This window comes from Eucyclogobius newberryi, unplaced genomic scaffold, assembly GCF_026437365.1.
Source record: "Eucyclogobius newberryi isolate DKJ021-1_F unplaced genomic scaffold, fEucNew1.0.hap1 SCAF_45, whole genome shotgun sequence".
In the NCBI taxonomy this organism is placed as follows: domain Eukaryota; kingdom Metazoa; phylum Chordata; class Actinopteri; order Gobiiformes; family Gobiidae; genus Eucyclogobius; species Eucyclogobius newberryi.
Window position 1 is genome coordinate 608,636 of NW_027316112.1, and position 21,365 is coordinate 630,000.

Consider the following 21,365-nt stretch of genomic DNA (forward strand, 5'->3'; position numbering starts at 1 on the left):
GGAGTAAAGAAGGTCTAAAGAGGGAGTAAAGAGGGTCTAAAGAGGGAGTAAAGAGGGTCTAAAGAGGGACTAAAGAGGGAGTAAAGAGGGTCTAAAGCGGGACTAAAGTGGGACTAAAGAGGGAGTAAAGAGGGTCTAAAGCGGGACTAAAGAGGGACTAAAGAGGGAGTAAAGATGGAGTAAAGAGGGACTAAAGAGGGAGTAAAGAGGGAGTAAAGAGGGACTAAAGAGGGAGTAAAGATGGAGTAAAGAGGGACTAAAGCGGGAGTAAAGAGGGAGTAAAGAGGGAGTAAAGAGGGAGTAAAGAGGGACTAAAGAGGGACTAAAGAGGGACTAAAGAGGGAGTAAAGAGGGTCTAAACAGGGAGTAAAGAGGGAGTAAAGAGGGAGTAAAGAGGGTCTAAAGAGGGAGTAAAGAGGGTCTAAAGAGGGAGTAAAGAGGGTCTAAAGAGGGACTAAAGAGGGAGTAAAGAGGGTCTAAAGAGGGAGTAAAGAGGGTCTAAAGAGGGAGTAAAGAGGGACTAAAGAGGGAGTAAAGAGGGAGTAAAGAGGGAGTAAAGAGGGTCTAAAGAGGGACTAAAGTGGGACTAAAGAGGGAGTAAAGAGGGTCTAAAGAGGGACTAAAGTGGGACTAAAGAGGGAGTAAAGAGGGTCTAAAGAGGGACTAAAGAGGGAGTAAAGAGGGTCTAAAGAGGGACTAAAGCGGGACTAAAGAGGGTGTAAAGAGGGTCTAAAGACGGAGTAAAGAGGGTCTAAAGAGGGACTAAAGAGGGAGTAAAGAGGGAGTAAAGAGGGAGTAAAGAGGGTCTAAAGAGGGAGTAAAGAGGGTCTAAAGAGGGAGTAAAGAGGGTCTAAAGAGGGACTAAAGAGGGAGTAAAGAGGGTCTAAAGAGGGAGTAAAGAGGGTCTAAAGAGGGAGTAAAGAGGGTCTAAAGAGGGAGTAAAGAGGGACTAAAGAGGGACTAAAGAGGGAGTAAAGAGGGAGTAAAGAGGGAGTAAAGAGGGTCTAAAGAGGGACTAAAGTGGGACTAAAGAGGGAGTAAAGAGGGTCTAAAGAGGGACTAAAGTGGGACTAAAGAGGGACTAAAGAGGGAGTAAAGAGGGTCTAAAGAGGGACTAAAGCGGGACTAAAGAGGGTGTAAAGAGGGTCTAAAGACGGAGTAAAGAGGGTCTAAAGAGGGACTAAAGAGGGAGTAAAGAGGGAGTAAAGAGGGTCTAAAGAGGGAGTAAAGAGGGTCTAAAGAGGGACTAAAGAGGGAGTAAAGAGGGAGTAAAGAGGGAGTAAAGAGGGTCTAAAGAGGGAGTAAAGAGGGTCTAAAGAGGGAGTAAAGAGGGTCTAAAGAGGGACTAAAGAGGGAGTAAAGAGGGTCTAAAGAGGGAGTAAAGAGGGTCTAAAGAGGGAGTAAAGAGGGTCTAAAGAGGGAGTAAAGAGGGTCTAAAGAGGGACTAAAGTGGGACTAAAGAGGGAGTAAAGAAGGTCTAAAGAGGGAGTAAAGAGGGTCTAAAGAGGGACTAAAGAGGGAGTAAAGAGGGTCTAAAGAGGGACTAAAGAGGGAGTAAAGATGGTCTAAAGAGTGAGTAAAGAGGGAGTAAAGAGGGAGTAAAGAGGGACTAAAGCGGGACTAAAGAGGGACTAAAGAGGGAGTAAAGAGGGAGTAAAGAGGGAGTAAAGAGGGACTAAAGAGGGACTAAAGAGGGACTAAAGAGGGAGTAAAGAGGGTCTAAACAGGGAGTAAAGAGGGAGTAAAGAGGGAGTAAAGAGGGTCTAAAGAGGGAGTAAAGAGGGTCTAAAGAGGGAGTAAAGAGGGTCTAAAGAGGGACTAAAGAGGGAGTAAAGAGGGTCTAAAGAGGGAGTAAAGAGGGTCTAAAGAGGGAGTAAAGAGGGTCTAAAGAGGGAGTAAAGAGGGAGTAAAGAGGGACTAAAGCGGGACTAAAGAGGGACTAAAGAGGGAGTAAAGAGGGAGTAAAGAGGGAGTAAAGAGGGACTAAAGAGGGACTAAAGAGGGACTAAAGAGGGAGTAAAGAGGGTCTAAACAGGGAGTAAAGAGGGAGTAAAGAGGGAGTAAAGAGGGTCTAAAGAGGGAGTAAAGAGGGTCTAAAGAGGGACTAAAGAGGGAGTAAAGAGGGTCTAAAGAGGGAGTAAAGAGGGTCTAAAGAGGGAGTAAAGAGGGACTAAAGAGGGAGTAAAGAGGGAGTAAAGAGGGAGTAAAGAGGGTCTAAAGAGGGACTAAAGTGGGACTAAAGAGGGAGTAAAGAGGGTCTAAAGAGGGACTAAAGTGGGACTAAAGAGGGAGTAAAGAGGGTCTAAAGAGGGACTAAAGAGGGAGTAAAGAGGGTCTAAAGAGGGACTAAAGCGGGACTAAAGAGGGTGTAAAGAGGGTCTAAAGACGGAGTAAAGAGGGTCTAAAGAGGGACTAAAGAGGGAGTAAAGAGGGAGTAAAGAGGGAGTAAAGAGGGTCTAAAGAGGGAGTAAAGAGGGTCTAAAGAGGGAGTAAAGAGGGTCTAAAGAGGGACTAAAGAGGGAGTAAAGAGGGTCTAAAGAGGGAGTAAAGAGGGTCTAAAGAGGGAGTAAAGAGGGTCTAAAGAGGGAGTAAAGAGGGACTAAAGAGGGACTAAAGAGGGAGTAAAGAGGGAGTAAAGAGGGAGTAAAGAGGGTCTAAAGAGGGACTAAAGTGGGACTAAAGAGGGAGTAAAGAGGGTCTAAAGAGGGACTAAAGTGGGACTAAAGAGGGACTAAAGAGGGAGTAAAGAGGGTCTAAAGAGGGACTAAAGCGGGACTAAAGAGGGTGTAAAGAGGGTCTAAAGACGGAGTAAAGAGGGTCTAAAGAGGGACTAAAGAGGGAGTAAAGAGGGAGTAAAGAGGGTCTAAAGAGGGAGTAAAGAGGGTCTAAAGAGGGACTAAAGAGGGAGTAAAGAGGGAGTAAAGAGGGAGTAAAGAGGGTCTAAAGAGGGAGTAAAGAGGGTCTAAAGAGGGAGTAAAGAGGGTCTAAAGAGGGACTAAAGAGGGAGTAAAGAGGGTCTAAAGAGGGAGTAAAGAGGGTCTAAAGAGGGAGTAAAGAGGGTCTAAAGAGGGAGTAAAGAGGGTCTAAAGAGGGACTAAAGTGGGACTAAAGAGGGAGTAAAGAAGGTCTAAAGAGGGAGTAAAGAGGGTCTAAAGAGGGACTAAAGAGGGAGTAAAGAGGGTCTAAAGAGGGACTAAAGAGGGAGTAAAGATGGTCTAAAGAGTGAGTAAAGAGGGAGTAAAGAGGGAGTAAAGAGGGACTAAAGCGGGACTAAAGAGGGACTAAAGAGGGAGTAAAGAGGGAGTAAAGAGGGAGTAAAGAGGGACTAAAGAGGGACTAAAGAGGGACTAAAGAGGGAGTAAAGAGGGTCTAAACAGGGAGTAAAGAGGGAGTAAAGAGGGAGTAAAGAGGGTCTAAAGAGGGAGTAAAGAGGGTCTAAAGAGGGAGTAAAGAGGGTCTAAAGAGGGACTAAAGAGGGAGTAAAGAGGGTCTAAAGAGGGAGTAAAGAGGGTCTAAAGAGGGAGTAAAGAGGGTCTAAAGAGGGAGTAAAGAGGGAGTAAAGAGGGACTAAAGCGGGACTAAAGAGGGACTAAAGAGGGAGTAAAGAGGGAGTAAAGAGGGAGTAAAGAGGGACTAAAGAGGGACTAAAGAGGGACTAAAGAGGGAGTAAAGAGGGTCTAAACAGGGAGTAAAGAGGGAGTAAAGAGGGAGTAAAGAGGGTCTAAAGAGGGAGTAAAGAGGGTCTAAAGAGGGAGTAAAGAGGGTCTAAAGAGGGACTAAAGAGGGAGTAAAGAGGGTCTAAAGAGGGAGTAAAGAGGGTCTAAAGAGGGAGTAAAGAGGGTCTAAAGAGGGAGTAAAGAGGGACTAAAGAGGGACTAAAGAGGGAGTAAAGAGGGAGTAAAGAGGGAGTAAAGAGGGACTAAAGAGGGAGTAAAGAGGGTCTAAACAGGGAGTAAAGAGGGAGTAAAGAGGGAGTAAAGAGGGTCTAAAGAGGGAGTAAAGAGGGTCTAAAGAGGGACTAAAGAGGGAGTAAAGAGGGTCTAAAGAGGGAGTAAAGAGGGTCTAAAGAGGGAGTAAAGAGGGTCTAAAGAGGGAGTAAAGAGGGACTAAAGAGGGACTAAAGAGGGAGTAAAGAGGGAGTAAAGAGGGACTAAAGAGGGACTAAAGAGGGACTAAAGAGGGAGTAAAGAGGGTCTAAACAGGGAGTAAAGAGGGAGTAAAGAGGGTCTAAAGAGGGAGTAAAGAGGGTCTAAAGAGGGAGTAAAGAGGGTCTAAAGAGGGAGTAAAGAGGGTCTAAAGAGGGAGTAAAGAGGGACTAAAGAGGGACTAAAGAGGGAGTAAAGAGGGAGTAAAGAGGGACTAAAGAGGGACTAAAGAGGGACTAAAGAGGGAGTAAAGAGGGTCTAAACAGGGAGTAAAGAGGGAGTAAAGAGGGACTAAAGAGGGAGTAAAGAGGGAGTAAAGAGGGAGTAAAGAGGGTCTAAAGAGGGACTAAAGTGGGACTAAAGAGGGAGTAAAGAGGGTCTAAAGAGGGACTAAAGTGGGACTAAAGAGGGAGTAAAGAGGGTCTAAAGAGGGACTAAAGAGGGAGTAAAGAGGGTCTAAAGAGGGACTAAAGCGGGACTAAAGAGGGAGTAAAGAGGGAGTAAAGAGGGAGTAAAGAGGGTCTAAAGCGGGACTAAAGAGGGAGTAAAGAGGGAGTAAAGAGGGTCTAAAGAGGGAGTAAAGAGGGTCTAAACAGGGAGTAAAGAGGGAGTAAAGAGGGAGTAAAGAGGGTCTAAAGAGGGAGTAAAGAGGGTCTAAAGCGGGACTAAAGAGGGAGTAAAGATGGTCTAAAGAGTGAGTAAAGATGGAGTAAAGAGGGACTAAAGAGGGACTAAAGAGGGAGTAAAGAGGGAGTAAAGAGGGAGTAAAGAGGGACTAAAGAGGGACTAAAGAGGGACTAAAGAGGGAGTAAAGAGGGTCTAAACAGGGAGTAAACAGGGAGTAAAGAGGGAGTAAAGAGGGAGTAAAGAGGGTCTAAAGAGGGAGTAAAGAGGGTCTAAAGAGGGAGTAAAGATGGAGTAAAGAGGGACTAAAGAGGGACTAAAGAGGGAGTAAAGAGGGAGTAAAGAGGGAGTAAAGAGGGACTAAAGAGGGACTAAAGAGGGACTAAAGAGGGAGTAAAGAGGGTCTAAACAGGGAGTAAAGAGGGAGTAAAGAGGGAGTAAAGAGGGTCTAAAGAGGGAGTAAAGAGGGTCTAAAGAGGGAGTAAAGAGGGAGTAAAGAGGGACTTCGTCTCTAAAATCCTTGAAAAAGTTGTAGTAAAACAGCTTTGTCGCCACCTGCAGGACAATAACTTATTTGAAGTTTTCCAGTCAGGGTTCAGAGCCCACCACAGCACTGAAACTGCACTAGTTAAAGTCACAAATGATTTGTTATTAGCCGCTGACGATGGACTGGTCTCAGTCCTGGTCCTGTTGGACCTCAGCGCAGCGTTTGACACCATCGACCACAACATTCTACTGCAGAGGTTAGAATGTGATGTAGGTGTTGGAGGAACAGCCCTCAGCTGGTTTAAATCCTATCTATCTGATAGGTTCCAATTTGTTAATGTAAACCAGAGCTCCTCACCAAGCTCTAAAGTAATTTACGGTGTGCCACAGGGTTCGGTACTCGGTCCAATTCTGTTTACTCTTTATATGCTGCCATTAGGCAACATTATCAGAAAGCATGGCATTAACTTCCACTGCTATGCAGACGACACTCAGCTGTATTTATCAATGAAACCTGATCAGAGCGATCAAGTAGACAGACTTAGTACTTGTGTGAAGGAGATAAAAACCTGGATGACACTAAACTACCTGCTTCTTAACCCTGAAAAAACCGAGGTCATTGTGCTTGGCCCTAAGCATCTACGAGACGCTCTATCTGAGCAGATAGTCACACTGGACAATGTCAGTGTAGCCTCCAGTTCTACTGTAATAAACCTCAGAGTCTTATTTGACCAGGAGCTCTCATTTAAAGCACATATAAATCAAGCTTGTAAAACAGCCTATTTCCATTTGTGCAACAAGAGCCAAAATCAGAAGAATCCTGCCTAAAAGTGATGCTGAAAAACTTATCCATGCATTTGTAACGACTAGATTAGACTACTGTAACTCCCTGCTTGCAGCGTGTCCTAAAAGCTCCATAAAAAGCTTTCAACTGGTTCAAAATGCAGCAGCAAGATTACTAACAGGAACAAAAAGAAGAGAGCACATTACACCAGTGCTGAAGTCTCTTCACTGGCTCCCCGTCGAGTCTAGAATCAAATTCAAAATTCTACTCTTGACCTACAAAGCCATAAATGACATGGCCCCATCCTACCTCAAAGATGCTATAGAACCATATCATCCAAACAGAGCTCTTCGCTCTCAGAATGCCGGCCTTCTGGTGGTGCCAAGAGTCTCTAAAAGTACTGTAGGAGGTAGAGCCTCCTGGTGGTGCCAAGAGTCTCTAAAAGTACTGTAGGAGGTAGAGCGTTTAGCTCCCAAGCTCCTGTGTTATGGAATCAGCTCCCGACCCATGTTAAATATGCTGACACAGTCTCTTCATTTAAGTCCAGGCTTAAAACGTTCCTCTTTAAATCGCTTATGGTCAGACTAGTTAGGAACAGAAAGATAAACCCACAGCTTCAGCTACGCTGCCCTAGGAGTAACTGTGCTGGGGGAAGTATGACAGCTTGAGCACTATCCTCTTCTTCTTCTGACTAATGCTATCAAACAATATTTATTTTTTAATTCCACTTGCAAACTGTTCACCGCCTTCTTTTCTTTCTCTCACTCCTGAGGACCTGTGGACCCAGATGCCCCTCCCCTGGTGAAGTGGTCCCTGCCCTGTGTGGACGGTCCCTCATCTGCCTGAAGAGTGGGTCCAGCTCCAGTCTCCCTCGTGTCTGTGAGAGTGGGATCTCTCCTTCACTGGAACTCCTCCAGGTTTCTACGCTTTTTTTCCCAAAGAGGTTTTTTTGTAGTTTTTCCTGGTCCAGAAGGAGAGTCTAAGGACAGAGGACCCTGGGACATTAAAGCGGGTCTAAAGAGGGAGTAAAGCGAGACTAAACCAGGTCTATAACCGGTCTTAAGTCTAACCCTCTTAGGGATCATCTCAAAATGGGTTGAAGCTGAAAAGACGCCCGCCGCCTACTGTTGTTCTGATGCTCGTGGCTGAGGTTTTAGCGTTTCAAAACAATGAGTGCCACAACGATGTATTGAAGCTTCAAAGCAACAAAAAGACGAAATGTAGGTTCAGCCCCCCCAGGCCCCGCCCCCCCCCAGGCCCCGCCCCCCCAAGACGTAAAATATTAAGTCTTTTCAGCTTCAACCCATTTTGAGATGATCCCTTAACAAGGTCTATAAACCAGAACACCAAACAGTTCTTTATAAAACATTTTTTACATTTTATTCAAACACAAAACCAGTGGAAAGACGGGAAAACAAAGACTTTAATAAATACAACTGAAAAAACTAAAGCAGTAGTTTGACATAAAACTACAAAAAACAAAGAACTAAATTTCCCACAATCCCACGGGGTCAGGGCGGGGTCAAAGAGGTGGATTTAAACGTTCAGTCAGATGGACTTTTACTGCAGGAGTAAATCTGTGACTGAATTTGTATGAATGAAGTGTTAATGATTGTTCTGACATTTAGATTTAACCTTTAGTCGGGACAAACGGCTTTTCACACGTGAGGGGGAAATGTGAGCGTCTAAATCCCTTTAATCCACTCAAGTTTGACCTGATCATTTGAATCAAACCAGATCAAATGTCACGCTGTTTCCTGAGGTCACGTGACGCGACATGGGGTCACGTGACGCAACATGGGGTCACATGACGCAACATGGGGTCACGCGACATGGGGTCACGTGACGCAACATGGGGTCACGCGACATGGGGTCAAGTGACGCGACATGGGGTCACATGACGCAACATGGGGTCACGCGACATGGGGTCAAGTGACGCGACATGGGGTCACATGACGCAACATGGGGTCACGCGACATGGGGTCAAGTGACGCGACATGGGGTCACATGACGCAACATGGGGTCACGCGACATGGGGTCAAGTGACGCGACATGGGGTCACATGACGCAACATGGGGTGACGCAACATGGGGTCACATGACGCAACATGGGGTGACGCGACATGGGGTCAAGTGACGCGACATGGGGTCACGCGACATGGGGTCAAGTGACGCGACATGGGGTCAAGTGACGCGACATGGGGTCACGCGACATGGGGTCAAGTGACGCGACATGGGGTCAAGTGACGCGACATGGGGTCACGCGACATGGGGTCAAGTGACGCGACATGGGGTCACGCGACATGGGGTCAAGTGACGCGACATGGGGTCACATGACGCAACATGGGGTCACGCGACATGGGGTCAAGTGACGCGACATGGGGTCACATGACGCAACATGGGGTGACGCAACATGGGGTCACATGACGCAACATGGGGTCACGCGACATGGGGTCAAGTGACGCGACATGGGGTCACGCGACATGGGGTCAAGTGACGCGACATGGGGTCAAGTGACGCGACATGGGGTCACGCGACATGGGGTCAAGTGACGCGACATGGGGTCACGCGACATGGGGTCAAGTGACGCGACATGGGGTCACATGACGCAACATGGGATGACGCGACATGGGGTCACGCGACATGGGGTCACATGACATGGGGTCAAGTGACGCGACATGGGGTCAAGTGACGCGACATGGGGTCAAGTGACGCGACATGGGGTCACATGACGCGACATGGGGTCACGCGACATGGGGTCAAGTGACGCGACATGGGGTCAAGTGACGCGACATGGGGTCAAGTGACGCGACATGGGGTCACGCGACATGGGGTCACGCGACATGGGGTCACGCGACATGGGGTCACGCGACATGGGGTCAAGTGACGCGACATGGGGTCACGCGACATGGGGTCAAGTGACGCGACATGGGGTCAAGTGACGCGACATGGGGTCACGCGACATGGGGTCAAATGACGCGACATGGGGTCACATGACGCGACATGGGGTCAAGTGACGCGACATGGGGTCAAGTGACGCGACATGGGGTCAAGTGACGCGACATGGGGTCATGCGACATGGGGTCAAGTGACGCGACATGGGGTCAAGTGACGCGACATGGGGTCAAGTGACGCGACATGGGGTCAAGTGACGCGACATGGGGTCACGCGACATGGGGTCACATGACGCAACATGGGGTCACGCGACATGGGGTCAAGTGACGCGACATGGGGTCACATGACGCAACATGGGATGACGCGACATGGGGTCACATGACATGGGGTCAAGTGACGCGACATGGGGTCAAGTGACGCGACATGGGGTCAAGTGACGCGACATGGGGTCACATGACGCAACATGGGATGACGCGACATGGGGTCACATGACATGGGGTCAAGTGACGCGACATGGGGTCAAGTGACGCGACATGGGGTCAAGTGACGCGACATGGGGTCACATGACGCGACATGGGGTCAAGTGACGCGACATGGGGTCAAGTGACGCGACATGGGGTCACATGACGCGACATGGGGTCAAGTGACGCGACATGGGGTCAAGTGACGCGACATGGGGTCACGCGACATGGGGTCAAGTGACGCGACATGGGGTCACGCGACATGGGGTCAAGTGACGCGACATGGGGTCAAGTGACGCGACATATTTAATAATGACACTCGTCTTTAAAAAAAGTAAATGGATTTGATCAGAAACAGTGAATATCTAACAACCATTTATTTAAACTAGATTTGAAGTTTGGGCCTGGTCCTCTGGGCCTGGTCCTCTGGGCCTGGTCCTCTGGGCCTGGTCCTCTGGGCCTGGTCCTCAGGGCCTGGTCCTCAGGGCCTGGTCCTCTGGGCCTGGTCCTCTGGGCCTGGTCCTCAGGGCCTGGTCCTCAGGGCCTGGTCCTCAGGGCCTGGTCCTCAGGGCCTGGTCCTCTGGGCCTGGTCCTCTGGGCCTGGTCCTCTGGGCCTGGTCCTCTGGGCCTGGTCCTCAGTGCCTGGTCCTCAGTGCCTGGTCCTCTGGGCCTGGTCCTCTGGGCCTGGTCCTCTGGGCCTGGTCCTCAGTGCCTGGTCCTCTGGGCCTGGTCCTCTGGGCCTGGTCCTCTGGGCCTGGTCCTCTGGGCCTGGTCCTCTGGGCCTGGTCCTCTGGGCCTGGTCCTCAGTGCCTGGTCCTCAGTGCCTGGTCCTCAGTGCCTGGTCCTCTGGGCCTGGTCCTCTGGGCCTGGTCCTCTGGGCCTGGTCCTCTGGGCCTGGTCCTCAGTGCCTGGTCCTCAGTGCCTGGTCCTCTGGGCCTGGTCCTCTGGGCCTGGTCCTCTGGGCCTGGGCCTCTGGGCCTGGTCCTCAGTGCCTGGTCCTCTGGGCCTGGTCCTCTGGGCCTGGTCCTCTGGGCCTGGTCCTCTGGGCCTGGGGCGTTTGGCTGCTGGTTCCTCGCTGGTCTTCAGTCCGATCTTCTCCAGCTCTGAGTGGAAGAACTGTTGCAGTCTGAGGCCGGCTCTGGCCTCGTTGCTGAGCAGAGCGTTGTACTGGAGACAGTTTGAGAACATCAGCTCCACATCGGCCATGAACTCGGCTGAAACAGAGAAACACCTCAGTCAAACGCTCCGCTTGCCTCAAATAAACTCTGGTTTATACCGGTTCAGACTGGTTTATACTGGTTCATACTGGTTTATACTGGTTCAGACTGGTTTATACTGGTTCAGACTGGTTCAGACTGGTTTATACTGGTTCAGACTGGTTCAGACTGGTTCAGACTGGTTTATACTGGTTCAGACTGGTTTATACCGGTTCAGACTGGTTTATACTGGTTCAGACTGGTTCAGACTGGTTTATACTGGTTCAGACTGGTTCAGACTGGTTTAGACTGGTTTATACTGGTTTATACTGGTTTATACTGGTTCAGACTGGTTTAGACTGGTTTATACTGGTTTATACTGGTTCAGACTGGTTCAGACTGGTTTATACTGGTTCAGACTGGTTTATACTGGTTCAGACTGGTTTATACTGGTTCAGACTGGTTTATACCGGTTCAGACTGGTTTATACTGGTTCAGACTGGTTTAGACTGGTTTATACTGGTTTATACTGGTTCAGACTGGTTCAGACTGGTTTATACTGGTTCAGACTGGTTTATACCGGTTCAGACTGGTTTATACCGGTTCAGACTGGTTCAGACTGGTTTATACTGGTTCAGACTGGTTCAGACTGGTTTAGACTGGTTTATACTGGTTTATACTGGTTTATACTGGTTCAGACTGGTTTAGACTGGTTTATACTGGTTTATACTGGTTCAGACTGGTTTATACTGGTTTATACTGGTTCAGACTGGTTCAGACTGGTTTAGACTGGTTTAGACTGGTTTATAATGGTTTATACTGGTTCAGACTGGTTCATACTGGTTTATACTGGTTCAGACTGGTTTATACTGGTTCAGACTGGTTTATACTGGTTCAGACTGGTTTATACCGGTTCAGACTGGTTTATACCGGTTCAGACTGGTTTATACCGGTTCAGACTGGTTTAGACTGGTTTAGACTGGTTTATACTGGTTTATACTGGTTCAGACTGGTTCAGACTGGTTTATACTGGTTCAGACTGGTTTATACCGGTTCAGACTGGTTTATACTGGTTCAGACTGGTTTATACCGGTTCAGACTGGTTTAGACTGGTTTATACTGGTTTATACTGGTTCAGACTGGTTTATACTGGTTCAGACTGGTTTATACTGGTTCAGACTGGTTCAGACTGGTTTATACTGGTTCAGACTGGTTTATACTGGTTCAGACTGGTTCAGACTGGTTTATACCGGTTCAGACTGGTTTATACTGGTTCAGACTGGTTTAGACTGGTTTATACTGGTTTATACTGGTTCAGACTGGTTTATACTGGTTCAGACTGGTTTAGACTGGTTCAGACTGGTTTAGACTGGTTCAGACTGGTTCAGACTGGTTTATACTGGTTTATACTGGTTCAGACTGGTTTAGACTGGTTCAGACTGGTTTATACTGGTTTATACTGGTTCAGACTGGTTTAGACTGGTTCAGACTGGTTTAGACTGGTTCAGACTGGTTTATACTGGTTTATACTGGTTCAGACTGGTTTATACTGGTTCAGACTGGTTCAGACTGGTTTAGACTGGTTCAGACTGGTTTAGACTGGTTTAGACTGGTTCAGACTGGTTTATACTGGTTCAGACTGGTTTAGACTGGTTCAGACTGGTTTATACTGGTTCAGACTGGTTTATACTGGTTCAGACTGGTTTAGACTGGTTCAGACTGGTTTAGACTGGTTCAGACTGGTTTAGACTGGTTTACCTGTAGACTGATATTCACAGTTGTTGACCTTCTCTCTGATGGTGCTCAGAGCGATCGGACGCTTCACAATGTCGTAATAATCTGGGACCTGAAATCACAACAGTTTGTTAGCCTCCAGGGCCCAGGACCCGGGTCCCGGGTCCTGGGCCCTGGTCAGTTTAGTGTTGTACCTGAGCGCGTGACACGAGCTTCATAAATGGCCAGCTGTCCTGGTGTCGCACCAGCTCCACAGTGAGGTGCTCACAGGCCGACAGCTCGTGGACTCCCTGGTTCCTCCCGGAGGACCTCCTGTTCCCCAAGGAGAGGCTGGACCGGCCTGAGGGCAGCACGGCTCTAGCTCTGGAGGGCGCGGCCTCAGCGGACTGGCACTGCTTCCCTTGGGCTGAGTTGGACTGTGGGCTGGTCTTGGGCGCGGTCTTGGGCGCGGTCTTGGGCGCAGTTTTGGGCGCGGTCTTTGGGGCAGACTTCTGTGCGACCTCAGGGCCGAGTCGAGCGCTGATGCGGCTTCCTGCTCTGGGAGGAGCTTTAGCTGGGGGAGGAGCTTTGGCTAGGGGCGGAGCTTTGGCTGGGGGCGGAGAGGGCTTTTTACCAGACGACCTGCAGGAGAACGACTCGTTATTACAACCTCTGGAGCAGAGCAAATGATCAGCTTTAGACCCACAACCCTCAGAGTGAAACTATTGATCCATTTATTCAAAGGACAGAGCAGAGAACGCCGTGACATAAACACGGCTCGTGAAAGGACAGATATGATCCTCCACATCTGTGAGGAGCTCAGGAGGAGGATCCTCCACATCTGTGAGGAGCTCAGGAGGAGGATCCTCCACATCTGTGAGGAGCTCAGGAGGAGGATCCTCCACATCTGTGAGGAGCTCAGGAGGAGGATCCTCCACATCTGTGAGGAGCTCAGGAGGAGGATCCTCCACATCTGTGAGGAGCTCAGGAGGAGGATCCTCCACATCTGTGAGGAGCTCAGGAGGAGGATCCTCCACATCTGTGAGGAGCTCAGGAGGAGGATCCTCCACATCTGTGAGGAGCTCAGGAGGAGGATCCTCCACATCTGTGAGGAGCTCAGGAGGAGGATCCTCCACATCTGTGAGGAGCTCAGGAGGAGGATCCTCCACATCTGTGAGGAGCTCAGGAGGAGAAAGCTGAGACATGAGTTGAGCACCTGAAGGACCTGAAGCACTGACCTGGAGGAGGACGAAGGCTTTGCTGCAGATCCAGTGTTTTTGGGCGTGGCCTGTTGGCTTTTAGATGATGCCGATTGGTTCTTCCCCTTTGGAGGCGGGGCTGAGCTCTTTTTACTACAAAAAAACATTTATTAGATTCACAGAGTTTGTGGGACAAACAAGAGCTTCAGGAGAGCAAACATGACTCTGACCCCTCCCCCTCACCTGGACCTTCTCCTCTGACCCCTCCCCCTCACCTGGACCTTCTCCTCTGACCCCTCCCCCTCACCTGGACCTTCTCCTCAGACCCCTCCCCCTCACCTGGACCTTCTCCTCAGACCCCTCCCCCTCACCTGGACCTTCTCCTCTGACCCCTCCCCCTCACCTGGACCTTCTCCTCTGACCCCTCCCCCTCACCTGGACCTTCTCCTCTGACCCCTCCCCCCCTCACCTGGACCTTCTCCTCTGACCCCTCCCCCTCACCTGGACCTTCTCCTCTGACCCCTCCCCCTCACCTGGACCTTCTCCTCTGACCCCTCCCCCTCACCTGGACCTTCTCCTCTGACCCCTCCCCCTCACCTGGACCTTCTCCTCTGACCCCTCCCCCTCACCTGACTCCTTCCTCTCTTACCTTGGGGGCGAGCTCTCCTCTTCCTCTTCACTCTCTTCTTCTTCCTCGTCCTCTTGATCTTCACTGTCCGTTGCTTCCTCCTCCTCCTCCTCCTCCTCCTCCTCCTCCTCCTCCTCTTCCTCTTCCTCCTCCTCCTCTTCCTCTTCCTTCCTCATCTTCCTGGACAGGATCCTGTTGGACCTCTGTTTGGGTTTACAGTCTGGGCAGAACCAGTCTCCTTTGGGGATCGTCTAGAAAACAAAACACGTGATGGATCAGAAATGAGATTCATTTACCTTTAGTTTGAGGCATCTGTACCTTTAGTTTGGGGCGTCTGTAGTACCTTTAGTTTGGGGCGTCTGTAGTACCTTTAGTTTGGGGCGTCTGTTGTACCTTTAGTTTGGGGCGTCTGTAGTACCTTTAGTTTGGGGCGTCTGTACCTTTAGTTTGGGGCATCTGTACCTTTAGTTTGGGGCGTCTGTAGTACCTTTAGTTTGGGGCATCTGTACCTTTAGTTTGGGGCATCTGTACCTTTAGTTTGGGGCGTCTGTACCTTTAGTTTGGGGCATCTGTACCTTTAGTTTGGGGCGTCTGTACCTTTAGTTTGGGGCGTCTTTACCTTTAGTTTGGGGCGTCTTTAGTTTGGGGTGTCTTTACCTTTAGTTTGGGGCGTCTGTACCTTTAGTTTGGGGCGTCTGTAGTACCTTTAGTTTGGGGCGTCTGTACCTTTAGTTTGGGGCATCTGTACCTTTAGTTTGGGGCGTCTGTAGTACCTTTAGTTTGGGGCGTCTGTACCTTTAGTTTGGGGCATCTGTACCTTTAGTTTGGGGCATCTGTACCTTTAGTTTGGGGCATCTGTACCTTTAGTTTGGGGCATCTGTACCTTTAGTTTGGGGCATCTGTACCTTTAGTTTGGGGCGTCTGTACCTTTAGTTTGGGGCATCTGTACCTTTAGTTTGGGGCATCTGTACCTTTAGTTTGGGGCGTCTGTAGTACCTTTAGTTTGGGGCGTCTGTAGTACCTTTAGTTTGGGGCATCTGTACCTTTAGTTTGGGGCATCTGTACCTTTAGTTTGGGGCATCTGTACCTTTAGTTTGGGGCGTCTGTAGTACCTTTAGTTTGGGGCGTCTGTACCTTTAGTTTGGGGCGTCTGTACCTTTAGTTTGGGGCGTCTGTACCTTTAGTTTGGGGCGTCTGTAGTACCTTTAGTTTGGGGCGTCTGTACCTTTAGTTTGGGGCATCTGTACCTTTAGTTTGGGGCATCTGTACCTTTAGTTTGGGGCGTCTGTACCTTTAGTTTGGGGCATCTGTACCTTTAGTTTGGGGCATCTGTACCTTTAGTTTGGGGCGTCTGTACCTTTAGTTTGGGGCGTCTGTAGTACCTTTAGTTTGGGGCGTCTGTACCTTTAGTTTGGGGCGTCTGTACCTTTAGTTTGGGGCGTCTGTACCTTTAGTTTGGGGCATCTGTACCTTTAGTTTGGGGCGTCTGTACCTTTAGTTTGGGGCGTCTGTACCTTTAGTTTGGGGCGTCTGTACCTTTAGTTTGGGGCGTCTGTACCTTTAGTTTGGGGCGTCTGTACCTTTAGTTTGGGGCGTCTGTAGTACCTTTAGTTTGGGGCGTAGGCAGTGCGTGTGGTGGCCGCGGTCGCAGCCGTCACACAGCAGCATGTTGTCTGCGTCTCCTTTTCTTCGACAGATTCTGCAGCGAGCGTTTAAGAGCGAACGAGACCAGAGGACGGAGCGCTCCAGAGTGGACAGATGGACAAACACCTGAGAGGGAGGGGTCAGAGGGAGGGAGGGGTCAGGAGCAGAGGGAGAGGTCAGAGGAAGGGAGGGGTCAGAGGGAGGGAGGGGTCAGATTAATCACATTTACTCTTGGGAGTTTTATATATATTGCAGGTGAATATATATATTTTTTTTAAATTAATTTAAATTAAATTTAAACATAAATAACAGCTTCATGATCAGCACCAATTTATTTAGGAGAAGTCTGGAGCGGTGAAGGTGGTGTATGTGGTGTAGGTGTGATATGTGGTGTATGTGGTGTAGGTGGTGTATGTGGTGTAGGTGTGATATGTGGTGTATGTGGTGTATGTGGTGTAGGTGGTGTATGTGGTGTATGTGGTGTAGGTGGTGTATGTGGTGTATGTGGTGTAGGTGTGATATGTGGTGTATGTGGTGTATGTGGTGTAGGTGGTGTATGTGGTGTATGTGGTGTAGGTGGTGTAGGTGGTGTATGTGGTGTATGTGGTGTAGGTGTGATATGTGGTGTATGTGGTGTAGGTGGTGTAGGTGGTGTATGTGGTGTATGTGGTGTAGGTGGTGTATGTGGTGTATGTGGTGTAGGTGTGATATGTGGTGTATGTGGTGTATGTGGTGTAGGTGGTGTATGTGGTGTATGTGGTGTAGGTGGTGTATGTGGTGTATGTGGTGTAGGTGTGATATGTGGTGTATGTGGTGTATGTGGTGTAGGTGGTGTATGTGGTGTAGGTGGTGTAGGTGGTGTATGTGGTGTATGTGGTGTAGGTGTGATATGTGGTGTATGTGGTGTAGGTGGTGTAGGTGGTGTATGTGGTGTATGTGGTGTAGGTGTGATATGTGGTGTAGGTGGTGTAGGTGGTGTATGTGGTGTATGTGGTGTAGGTGTGATATGTGGTGTATGTGGTGTAGGTGGTGTAGGTGGTGTATGTGGTGTATGTGGTGTAGGTGTGATATGTGGTGTAGGTGGTGTAGGTCTTTACCTGGGACAGACTGGAGCAGCAGCTCAGAGACTCTCTCCAGCGCTCCAGCACAGAGCGACCTCCACGAGCATCACTGCAGTCTGAGGACCCAAGAGAAAGACACTGAAGAATCCTCAAGGGACAACACCACCTCCCAGGGCTCGGGACAACACCACCCGCAGAGGACAACACCTCCCAGGGCTCGGGACAACACCACCCGCAGAGGACAACACCTCCCAGGGCTCGGGACAACACCTCCCAGGGCTCGGGACAACACCACCCGCAGAGGACAACACCACCCAGGGCTCGGGACAACACCACCCGCAGAGGACAACACCTCCCAGGGCTCGGGACAACACCACCCGCAGAGGACAACACCTCCCAGGGCTCGGGACAACACCTCCCAGGGCTCGGGACAACACCACCCGCAGAGGACAACACCACCCAGGGCTCGGGACAACACCACCCGCATAGGACAACACCTCCCAGGGCTCGGGACAACACCACCCGCAGAGGACAACACCTCCCAGGGCTCGGGACAACACCACCCGCAGAGGACAACACCTCCCAGGGCTCGGGACAACACCTCCCAGGGCTCGGGACAACACCACCCGCAGAGGACAACACCACCCAGGGCTCGGGACAACACCACCCGCAGAGGACAACACCTCCCAGGGCTCGGGACAACACCACCCGCAGAGGACAACACCTCCCAGGGCTCGGGACAACACCTCCCAGGGCTCGGGACAACACCACCCGCAGAGGACAACACCACCCAGGGCTCGGGACAACACCACCCGCATAGGACAACACCTCCCAGGGCTCGGGACAACACCACCCGCAGAGGACAACACCTCCCAGGGCTCGGGACAACACCACCCGCAGAGGACAACACCTCCCAGGGCTCGGGACAACACCTCCCAGGGCTCGGGACAACACCACCCGCAGAGGACAACACCACCCAGGGCTCGGGACAACACCACCCGCATAGGACAACACCTCCCAGGGCTCGGGACAACACCACCCGCAGAGGATCTTTATCATTCATCAATTATTATAATATTATAAAAATGATAAATACTGTTTAAATGTGTTTTTACCTAGAGGAGGTTTGAGGAAGCGTCTCTCGATCCCTTGTTCGATCTGAGCCAGAGCTGCAGCCAAAGCCCTGACGCTGCGGCTGCTGCGGCTGCTGCGGCCCAGAGAAGCTCCGAGGCTGGGGATGAGAGCAGGCAAAGAGGGTCAGACATACGTCACACTGCAGGGTCCCATCCCTATATCAGACAGAAAAGCGCAGACAAGAGCAGACGACGGCAGACGAGGCGAGAGCAGACGAGACGAGAGCAGACGAGACGAGAGCAGACGAGACGAGAGCAGACGAGACGAGAGCAGACGAGACGAGAGCAGACGAGACGAGAGCAGACGAGAGCAGACGAGGGCAGACGAGCGCAGACGAGACGAGAGCAGACGAGACGAGAGCAGACGAGACGAGCGCAGACGAGAGCAGACGAGGGCAGACGAGCGCAGACGAGACGAGCGCAGACGAGACGAGAGCAGACGAGACGAGAGCAGACGAGACGAGAGCAGACGAGGGAAGACGAGGGCAGACGACGGCAGACGAGACGAGAGCAGACGAGACGAGCGCAGACGAGAGTAGACGAGGGCAAACGAGAGCAGACGAGGGCAGACGAGCGCAGACGAGAGCAGAGAGCAGACGAGAGCAGACGAGCGCAGACGAGGGCAGACGAGAGCAGACGAGCGCAGACGAGCGCAGACGAGCGCAGACGAGACGAGAGCAGACGAGACGAGAGCAGACGAGACGAGAGCAGACGAGAGCAGACGAGGGCAGACGAGAGCAGACGAGCGCAGACGAGACGAGAGCAGACGAGACGAGCGCAGACGAGACGAGCGCAGACGAGAGCAGACGAGAGCAGACGAGACGAGAGCAGACGAGAGCAGAAGAGGGCAGACGAGAGCAGACGAGCGCAGACGAGACGAGAGCAGACGAGAGCAGACGAGACGAGCGCAGACGAGACGAGCGCAGACGAGAGCAGACGAGACGAGCGCAGACGAGAGCAGACGAGACGAGAGCAGACGAGACGAGAGCAGACGAGACGAGAGCAGACGAGACGAGAGCAGACGAGAGCAGACGAGACGAGGGCAGACGAGAGCAGACGAGGGCAGACGAGAGCAGACGAGACGAGAGCAGACGAGACGAGAGCAGACGAGAGCAGACGAGGGCAGACGAGACGAGAGCAGACGAGACGAGAGCAGACAAGACGAGAGCAGACGAGACGAGCGCAGACGAGAGCAGACGAGACGAGCGCAGACGAGAGCAGACGAGACGAGCGCAGACGAGACGAGAGCAGACGAGAGCAGACGAGACGAGCGCAGACGAGACGAGCGCAGACGAGAGCAGACGAGACGAGCGCAGACGAGAGCAGACGAGACGAGAGCAGACGAGGGCAGACGAGAGCAGACGAGACGAGAGCAGACGAGACGAGAGCAGACGAGAGCAGACGAGACGAGAGCAGACGAGACGAGCGCAGACGAGACGAGAGCAGACGAGACGAGCGCAGACGAGACGAGAGCAGACGAGCGCAGACGAGGGCAGACGAGCGCAGACGAGAGCAGACGAGACGAGACGAGAGCAGACGAGACGAGAGCAGACGAGGGCAGACGAGGGCAGACGAGAGCAGACGAGACGAGAGCAGACGAGACGAGCGCAGACGAGACGAGAGCAGACGAGAGCAGACGAGGGCAGACGAGCGCAGACGAGAGCAGACGAGACGAGAGCAGACGAGACGAGAGCAGACGAGACGAGCGCAGACGAGAGCAGACGAGGGCAGACGAGCGCAGACGAGACGAGAGCAGACGAGACGAGAGCAGACGAGACGAGCGCAGACGAGGGAAGACGAGGGCAGACGACGGCAGACGAGACGAGAGCAGACGAGAGCAGACGAGGGCAGACGAGAGCAGACGAGAGCAGACGAGCGCAGACGAGCGCAGACGAGACGAGAGCAGACGAGACGAGCGCAGACGAGAGCAGACGAGACGAGAGCAGACGAGAGCAGACGAGGGCAGACGAGAGCAGACGAGCGCAGACGAGACGAGAGCAGACGAGAGCAGACGAGACGAGCGCAGACGAGACGAGAGCAGACGAGACGAGCGCAGACGAGACGAGAGCAGACGAGAGCAGACGAGGGCAGACGAGCGCAGACGAGACGAGAGCAGACGAGACGAGAGCAGACGAGAGCAGACGAGACGAGAGCAGACGAGACGAGCGCAGACGAGAGCAGACGAGACGAGCGCAGACGAGAGCAGACGAGACGAGCGCAGACGAGAGCAGACGAGACGAGCGCAGACGAGAGCAGACGAGACGAGCGCAGACGAGACGAGAGCAGACGAGACGAGAGCAGACGAGAGCAGACGAGGGCAGACGAGAGCAGACGAGAGCAGACGAGCGCAGACGAGGGCAGACGAGGGCAGACGAGACGAGAGCAGACGAGACGAGCGCAGACGAGAGCAGACGAGACAAGAGCAGACGAGAGCAGACGAGGGCAGACGAGAGCAGACGAGACGAGCGCAGACGAGAGCAGACGAGACGAGCGCAGACGAGAGCAGACGAGACGAGCGCAGACGAGCGCAGACGAGAGCAGACGAGGGCAGACGAGAGCAGACGAGACGAGAGCAGACGAGGGCAGACGAGAGCAGACGAGACGAGAGCAGATGAGAGCAGACGAGACGAGAGCAGACGAGACGAGGGCAGACGAGACGAGGGCAGACGAGACGAGAGCAGACGAGACGAGCGCAGACGAGACGAGCGCAGACGAGAGCAGACGAGGGCAGACGAGCGCAGACGAGGGCAGACGAGCGCAGACGAGACGAGCGCAGACGAGACGAGAGCAGACGAGACGAGAGCAGACGAGACGAGAGCAGACGAGGGAAGACGAGGGCAGACGAGGGCAGACGACGGCAGACGAGACGAGAGCAGACGAGACGAGCGCAGACGAGAGTAGACGAGGGCAAACGAGAGCAGACGAGGGCAGACGAGCGCAGACGAGAGCAGAGAGCAGACGAGAGCAGACGAGCGCAGACGAGGGCAGACGAGAGCAGACGAGCGCAGACGAGACGAGAGCAGACGAGACGAGAGCAGACGAGACGAGAGCAGACGAGAGCAGACGAGGGCAGACGAGACGAGAGCAGACGAGACGAGCGCAGACGAGACGAGCGCAGACGAGAGCAGACGAGACGAGCGCAGACGAGACGAGAGCAGACGAGAGCAGACGAGGGCAGACGAGAGCAGACGAGCGCAGACGAGACGAGAGCAGACGAGAGCAGACGAGACGAGCGCAGACGAGACAAGCGCAGACGAGAGCAGACGAGACGAGCGCAGACGAGAGCAGACGAGACGAGAGCAGACGAGAGCAGACGAGGGCAGACGAGAGCAGACGAGGGCAGACGAGACGAGCGCAGACGAGACGAGCGCAGACGAGACGAGAGCAGACGAGACGA

At 52.0% G+C, this 21,365-nt stretch overlaps 1 protein-coding gene across 1 annotated transcript in view; it reads right to left on the minus strand.

The window, feature by feature from the left end:
* Nucleotides 1-10,309: 10,309 nt before the first annotated feature.
* Nucleotides 10,310-21,365, minus strand: part of LOC140380203 (bromodomain adjacent to zinc finger domain protein 1A-like) — a 40,658-nt gene continuing 29,602 nt past the window's right edge. Inside the window, exons 20-27 of the mRNA XM_072464365.1 lie at nucleotides 17,951-18,066; nucleotides 16,872-16,951; nucleotides 15,736-15,900; nucleotides 14,152-14,381; nucleotides 13,542-13,655; nucleotides 12,519-12,945; nucleotides 12,349-12,436; nucleotides 10,310-10,608 (exon numbers count right to left, since the gene is read on the minus strand). Coding sequence (XP_072320466.1) covers nucleotides 10,310-10,608; nucleotides 12,349-12,436; nucleotides 12,519-12,945; nucleotides 13,542-13,655; nucleotides 14,152-14,381; nucleotides 15,736-15,900; nucleotides 16,872-16,951; nucleotides 17,951-18,066 — 1,519 coding nt within the window. The remainder of the gene's footprint in view (nucleotides 10,609-12,348; nucleotides 12,437-12,518; nucleotides 12,946-13,541; nucleotides 13,656-14,151; nucleotides 14,382-15,735; nucleotides 15,901-16,871; nucleotides 16,952-17,950; nucleotides 18,067-21,365) is intronic.